The 7651-nt window shown below is 42.1% G+C and overlaps 1 protein-coding gene across 3 annotated transcripts; it reads right to left on the bottom strand.

Annotated features, from left to right (window-relative positions):
- Positions 1 to 1975: 1975 nt before the first annotated feature.
- LOC118897336 (procathepsin L) lies at positions 1976 to 7302 on the bottom strand. Of its 3 annotated transcripts, none has more exons than XM_036856442.1 (8): positions 7198 to 7302; positions 5884 to 6020; positions 5129 to 5251; positions 4886 to 5032; positions 4563 to 4787; positions 3944 to 4109; positions 3129 to 3246; positions 1976 to 2377 (listed from the first exon to the last, which is right to left on the bottom strand). In XM_036856442.1, the coding sequence occupies exons 2-8, from the start codon at positions 6007 to 6009 to the stop codon at positions 2278 to 2280; spliced, it is 1005 nt and encodes a 334-aa protein (XP_036712337.1). In that variant the 5' UTR covers positions 6010 to 6020; positions 7198 to 7302; the 3' UTR covers positions 1976 to 2277. The 3 variants fall into 3 exon arrangements, with proteins under 3 accessions (XP_036712337.1, XP_036712338.1, XP_036712339.1); XM_036856443.1 differs by having other exon boundaries at positions 1978 to 2377; positions 7030 to 7269; XM_036856444.1 differs by lacking the exon at positions 5884 to 6020 and having other exon boundaries at positions 1978 to 2377; positions 7198 to 7280.
- Between the last annotated feature and the right edge of the window lie 349 nt (positions 7303 to 7651).

Below are 7651 nucleotides of genomic sequence, written 5' to 3'. Positions count from 1 at the left end.
CAGGGGACATGGGTTCGAGCCCTGGTCCGGGAAGATCCCACATGCCGCGGAGCAGCTAGGCCCATGAGCCACAATTACTGAGTCTGCGCGTCTGGAGCCTGTGCTCCGCAACAAGAGAGGCTGCGATAGTGAGGGGCCCACGCACCGCGATGAAGAGTGGCCCCCACTTGCCGCAACTAGAGAAAGCCCTCGCACAGAAACGAAGACCCAACACAACCAAAAATAAATAAATAAGAAAACAAAAAAAGTGACGAAAACTTGAATGAGTAAATATATGAACTACAAAAGTTTTAAAAAGTAGTACTAAGGAATGAGACCATGGAGCAGCTCTTGGTAATAGTTTCTTACTAACTTGTTTAAAAATAGAGATGATCACGGACATTTGTGAAATTCCATGCTTAAAGTGAAGTGATGGGATACCACTAATATTTGCTTTTTTAAATCCCAGAAGTTTTTTTTTTTTTGCTTTTCAGACTTTTATATCAGTCAAAAGGTAACTGAGATTAGGAAACATGGCCAAATTAAAGTTTTACAGGCAAAACACCTAATGTGGTCTTATTACTCTAACTTTCATCAATCACCAACCATTAACAGAAATAGGCAGGCTATAATTGCTTTTAAGATTTTGTAAACATACCTTGGAGATACTGATTGAAATATGTGCTATGAATGGAGGTTTCCTTATTACAGAGCCCTTTCCCTCCCCTAAGAAGGTGCCCAAGTTTTAGAGCTACATACCCATGTAAGCCAATTCCTTCCTCACATTTGCTGAATTCTCTCTCACCTTTCCTTATTTCCTTTGCAATTTAACTATAATAAGGAACTATTTAGATATCTGGACTATAAGTAATACTGGTAGTTAAGTTTGTACCTCAGATTTTTGTGATGATCAAATTTGTTTCCAGTTCTACGTATTTCAAGTCTATTGGCTCCTTTGAAAAATCCTGTTAGATGATAGATGCGGTTTGGAACTTTTTGCAAGCTTAATATATTTGAAAGTTAGAGAAACACCAAATATACTAAAATATAATTTAGACTGCAGGGGGTCTTCTGATTTGACAGACTTGAAACTTTTATTAAATAAAAAGCCACCATACTTTCATTCAATTTAGCACCTAGATGTTTCCTTAGTCTTTAGTTGTTCCAGGATGCTGTACACAGCACTGAGTTAGCCTGCTGCTGTAATGTAAGATGAAGGAATCCCTGACTGCATGCGGTACACTGTATTTTGCAAAAATGGCTGTGGACAAAGGCTAGTGAAGGTTTTGTGGGATATAAAGTTCCAGTCGTGCTCCATCACTCATTCCCTTCACAAGGGATTATGGCTGGATTAAATATTTCTGCAGTTTATTCCTTGTTTTTCCTTGATTGGGAACATGAGATTTTTTAAAACATATACACGTGCTTCTTTAGCTTGCAGAATGTAGGTATATTTTTACTTTTATTTTTCTAATAAAAATACATGGTTTCTGCAGAACAGGTTAAAGAAAATAATCATCCCTAATTCACCCAGAAGTTTGGCATATTTCCTTCCCATCTTTTAAATATACAAAAATACTGTTTTATTTGTATTCACTATCTGTGTAACCATATGCTTAGGCTGTTTTGTTCCTTTCTGAGTTTTTTAATTCAGAGATTAGTTAGCTAAGCCCAAGTTTGGCCTAGTGATCTCTCATCAATCTTCTGAGGCCAGAGGACTATTTTTCTAGGCCAACCTCATTTCTTATGAATCTTGAACAGATTTCTCCAGTTACTAACAAGCACCTGAAATTTGTTAATCACAACCATTAAATTTACTTTTGGGAACACTAGGTAACATGGTTGACATAAAATCTGCATATTTAGAACTAGAATATCTTCAGAGCCACCCAGTGTCTTTCTCCTAATGAACCATTGGCACATTCAGTTATGTCTTTATAGCCCAATTATATACCCCAACTACTACAAGTTAATGCATTAAAAAGAGAAAGTTCCACCTTTACGTATTGAATTAAAATTTATTGTAAAAGGTAAAGTTTTATGTATCCTTTTAAAAAATAAAAATTCAAAAGTCTTAGAGTTAAGCAACGAGTCTTCAACATTATAAAGCTATTTATGACAGTAATTAAAGTAGTGGTAACATCTAACCCTTATAAAAATGTCACAAAATTCCAATCACAACTTGGATCCTCAATGGTTCAAGTATCTTATCTTATACAATAAGGGTTTGGTCAGTTTTAAGATAAAATTCCTCCAGGTATGCTGTCCTCAAGTCCTCTATTATCACCATCCATCAGCTCACACAATGGGATAGCTGGCTGCTGTGGCAATTCCACAATGGTTGTTCTCGTCTTTGGCCATTTTTACGTACCCATTCCAGCCCCATTCTGGACCCCAACTGAAAGAAGAACATGTTTTCCATTTTATACAAAGCATCAAGTACACATTACCTTCATTAATAATAATAACAACTAATAATTAAAATAGTGCTTAGCATGTATCAGGTACTATTCTAAGTTCTGTTACATATATTTATAAGTATATTAACTCCGGTGGGTCCTTATCTTAACTTTTTAAGATAGGAAACTGAGGCAGAACTGGCATTCCAATGTAGCAGTCTGTCTCCTCAGGCTCATCTCAGTTAAAGAACTTTAGCTGTGAAAATTGATCCTCACAACCCTCAAAGACCTCTGAGAGCTGGGAGTAGAATGCAATGGCAGGATATCAAATGATATCAGAAAGGATGCACAGAGGCCACTGGACTCTTGGACAATCTTTCAGACTTAAAGAATGAGCAGAGGCAGATGTTTCTGACCACTACTCCTTGTTCAAAAATTAGAGACAGAAAAAGGAAACCAGCCCTCAACTCTACAGGTGCAAAATCCTTTATATGAAACCCCTGGGGCTGGATGTGTTTCTGAATTAAGAAAATTTTCAGAATTTAGAAATGCAGTGTTACAAATACATAATACCCCAACAAACTTGCTACAGAATCTTATAATCACATATCAGTATTTCTGTGTTTAAGTGGGAGAAAGACTTCTGGGATTTCAAAATTGAGCTTTTTTGGACCTGAAATCAAATACTGATTCCAAATAAGGATTCCCTTTTCAATTTTAAATATAAATATAACATTTGGAGTTTTATACCTGTTCTTGACAATCCAAAATTTATTGTTATTTGAATCTTTTCCTTCAAAGCCATAGCCAACCACCAAAACACCATGATCCAGGTCTTTGCTGCTGCAGTCTGAATCATAATAAATACCTGGGAGAGTAAAATTCAATGTTAGGGTGAGGAGTTCCAAGTGACACGTGACAGTAACCCAAGCTATCAACCAGTTAAGAGAAGCATCTCAAAATTCAGTGAAATGTCATAAACAAATTCCAAATAAGACTTAAATATCTGACCAAAAATAGTAACGGCTGATGAAAAGGAAAAAGAAAAATTTAACTCACTAGAAAGCAACAAAATTCAACAAAATCTTAGATATATTTTCTACCTAAAAAATATTTCCAATAATAAGACCTAGTTATCAAGGTTAAGGTGATTTAGGCATTCAACTACTAACTACTAATATTAATTAGCATAATCCTCTCTACTCCTTGAATGCCAGCTAAGAAAACAGCACAAAACAAAAAAATACTTGAACCACAGGGTTCTTTACAGATCTAACTACAATAGTAAAAAACTTTTGGAAAAAGGGACCAACAATTGAAGAATAGTTACATAAATTAGGTTGTATACAAAGAATTAATTACATAGCCATTTAAAAATATTTATGAAGTTTGTCATCATGAGAAAATGCTTAAAGTGTAATGTCAAATGGAAACATCATTGTTATTAAATGCATACACTCAAAATTCTACAGTCCTAGAAAACAGGACTCCATACCAGAGTCAATCATGGTGGTGTTTTCCACTTTTGCCTGCCTGAATTTCTATAATAAAAGACAAACACCCACCTGATTTATAGAACTGGAAGGATGTATGGCCTGCATCAATAGCAACAGAGATGGGCCCCACAGTTGCCACTGCCTTCATAAGGGCCTTCTCCCGCTGAGGGATGTCCACAAAGCCAGTGTCATTGACGGCAGAACACTCGGGCTTATAGTTACAGCTATTTGTTTCCTTTAAAGATAAAGGGGAAAGAGACTTGATTACTACCATCCACCTTATGAGGAACAGAATTATAGGACCATAAGACTCAGCAGTTTGCAGCTTAATAATTTCTAAGTCAATTTTGTTATAAAGCAGCCCAGCAAAATGCTATTGATTGGTTTGAAATTGAAAAATTAGTAGATATTTCTTCAGTAAGACCACTTAGGTCTACCTGGCCATAAGAAATTTTTCACTATGGAGAAATATGCATTATATGCAGAATGGTGTACATATTCTCCATGTTACATAGAAGTAAGACAAGCTATGTTAACCATCTAATCAGAGACCTGTGCAACAGCTGATAATTTATAATGACAGTTCTGACAGTTTACATCTAAAATATGAATGCTGAATAAGATGTCTGTTATCTCTGAAAGTGTTCAAAAGCAGAGCTGTAATGACAAGATAAGGAGCTCCTTTTACCCTTCCAAGATATGGATAGGATTCCTCTGAGTCCAGGCCTCCATTGTCCTTAACATACTGGAAGGCATTATCCATTAAGCCACCACTGCAACCCTCATTGCCTTGAGGCCGAGAGCAGTCCACCAGGTTCTGCTCACTCAGTGAGACAAGTTTGCCAGTTTTCCAGAACATCTGTCCTTCAAGGGCACCAGTGGCACTAAAAGCCCAACAAGAACCACATTGACCCTGAAAATAAAAAAGCCATCAGTTTACAAGACAAAGACCAACAACAGCCCATATACCTAAACATTCTTAAGAAGATCTGAATCTAAATACTGTCATACCTGATTCTTCACAGGAGTTACATAGCCTTTCTTAGTCCAATCCACAGATTTGGGGACTTCAAGAAAGAGAGGTTCATGGAACACTTTCCCCTTCTTGTGCTTCTGGTTTTGAAAGCCATTCATCACCTGCTTAAATTCTTCACTGGTCTTTAAGGAAAAGTAAATAAAATGTTGAAGAAGTTATTTTGCTAAAGTACTGAGAAGAGGAGGCACAAAAAGTTCAGCAACTCATGCCACACTCACCATGTCACCAAAGGCATTCATTGCCATGGTGAAGCCATGTTTCCCTTGGCTGTATTCCTGATTGTGTAGGTCAATCATTTTCATATTCTTCTCCCACACTGCTCTCCTCCATCCTTCTTCATTCTAGATGCAAACATAAAACTGGTCATTTTTACTTCTATTTAAAACCCAACGCATGGGGGCTTCCCTGGTGGCGCAGTGGTTGAGAATCTGCCTGCCAATGCAGGGGACACGGCTTCGAGCCCTGGTCTGGGAAGATCCCACATGCCGCGGAGCAACTAGGCCCATGAGCCACAACTACTGAGCCTGCGCGTCTGGAGCCTGTGCTCTGCAACAAGAGAGGCTGCGACAGTGAGAGGCCCGCGCAGCGCAATGAAGAGTGGCCCCCACTTGCTGCAACTAGAGAAAGCCCTCGCACAGAAACGAAGACCCAACACAGCCAAAAATAAATTTAAAAAATAAAGAAAATAAAGGAATTAAAAAAAAACAAAACCCAACGCATGTTCACCAAATGGATTTGCAGACAGAGAAAAAGAAAAACTATTGTCAGGGATGGCTTTATACTTTTGGGAGCTGTTCTCCAAACTCTGACACAGGAAAATATGCCCATGCTGTGCTCAGAAATAGGTGCCATTAAGTTACTGCCTTGATAAAAGCTAAAACAACTACTCCAGAAACTACTCTCTGGCTATAAACTCCAACAGCATGGACCATTGTCTGTGGGGTCCCTCTGGACATTTTCAGATGTTACCAACCATGCCATACAGTCTCCCGTGTGTTGCCTTCCACTGGTACCAGTGTGCATCTAAATTTTGATCAAGTTTTGGAGCAGCTGAGGCTATTCCCAAGCAAAGGGCAGTCAGGAAGAGTGAAAGATTCATGTTTCAAAAACCTAGGAAGGAAAAAGAATTAGTATTTGATGAGGCCAATGCTTTAAAAAAGCCATCCTACTTTCTCCTGGATGTTATAGCCACTATGGTGGACTAAGAACATTTAAATGATCTTCTCAAATATTTATGGAAAGTCTGTGAAAGAAGGCTAAAGATATGGGTGGAGAAAAACAGGTCAAAGACTTACACAGTGGAGGTATTTGATTCAGCCATCAAAATGAAAAACAGGCTGACAAGTGCTATAGGAATTGAAACAGACTTCACTATGAGTGCAATGATAATTTAGGTTTTGGTAAGAATTTCTGCCACAACTTATGTATCGGAATCTTAAGGCAACAACTAGGAAGCCGTTGGTCCAGGTTATTTACTGAACGTATGGAGGTGACCCAAGAATTTTATTTATCAGGACGCCTGATCCTAAGTAGGGACAGACATGGATCTCAAAGAGTTAGATGGCTACCTCACACCTTTCTTCTTGGCTAATAAACAGCAGGGGGTGAGATATGCCTTCGAATCTCTGCTACCTAAACTGAAACCTTTCTAAAAAACCTTCCCAGGAGAAGGTGGGCAGGAGTGCACACAGCGCTCTACCGTCCCTACCCTTGTCCTGTGTAGCCCACACATCCTCCCTCGCCCTCCAGACCGGGCCCGCGATCACGTGGCACGACGGCGCCCAGAACCCCCAGTTCTCGTGCCCGGTCAGGGCCAGACTGCTGGGGCTCAAAGAACCCGCCTGGTTTGGGCCCGCACCCGCGCTGTAGGCGGGGCCAGGCCAGGGACTTGCTGCCTAGCTCCCAGCCCTCCGCACACGCCCGTCCCTTCCAGAGGCTGTTTACGGCGGCGCAGGGAGTGACGGGCCCCTTAGCCCGGAGTTCGGGGGTCACACTGCCGCGACCGACCCGGACTTGTGCCTGCCACCTCCCAGAGGCTGACCGGCCTAGGACCGCCCCCCACCCCGGGTTGTGTCAGCTATGCCCTGGGTTTCCCAAATAGCCCTGCCCCCTTCCCCACCTCAAGGCTGCCAAAGCTTGAGGGAGCGCCGCCCCAGCCTCATCAACTCCCGGCGGGCAGACGCTGTCGTTCCTGGGGGTCGCGCCTGCCCCCTCGCCCGAGTCCCTGGATATCCCTTCCTCCAGTCCCTGTCACTGACCCGCCTCGGCCCCAGACTAGGTCGCTGACCTGCGGCTGCCACAGCTGCGCAGGCGCACTCCACGGACGCACGTAGCTCTCCTCAGGTCTCCGAGGCCGAAGCTTCTGGCCGGGTCATGCCTGACTCTGCCTTTAAGGCCCTGGTTTGCGGCCCGCCCGACCCCGCCCCCACCGCCTGCCCGCGCCGCGATTGGCTGAGCTGGCCAGTGGGCAGGGCCTCCGGGCGTGAGTACTCTGCGCGCGTGATGCGACTCTGTCCCAACTTGTCCCAGGGAAGGCAGTGCTAGCCTCAATGGAACCGAAGACGAAGAGCTGGGGGTCCCTGGGCAGCGCTGAGGAGGAGTCCGGCGTCTCTGGGGACCTGGATCAATTAATTACCTCGATTGCACTCGGCCGGTGGTTCACGAAAAGAAGCTACAGGGAGCCCCAAGCGGATTTTCAGCGTAACCCTGTGCCTCCTTTAGTCCTGGAGTTTTTGGTGAAA

The sequence above is a fragment of the Balaenoptera musculus genome, chromosome 6 (genome assembly GCF_009873245.2).
Source record: "Balaenoptera musculus isolate JJ_BM4_2016_0621 chromosome 6, mBalMus1.pri.v3, whole genome shotgun sequence".
Classification (NCBI taxonomy): domain Eukaryota; kingdom Metazoa; phylum Chordata; class Mammalia; order Artiodactyla; family Balaenopteridae; genus Balaenoptera; species Balaenoptera musculus.
This window is presented reverse-complemented; position numbering and strand designations above follow the sequence as displayed.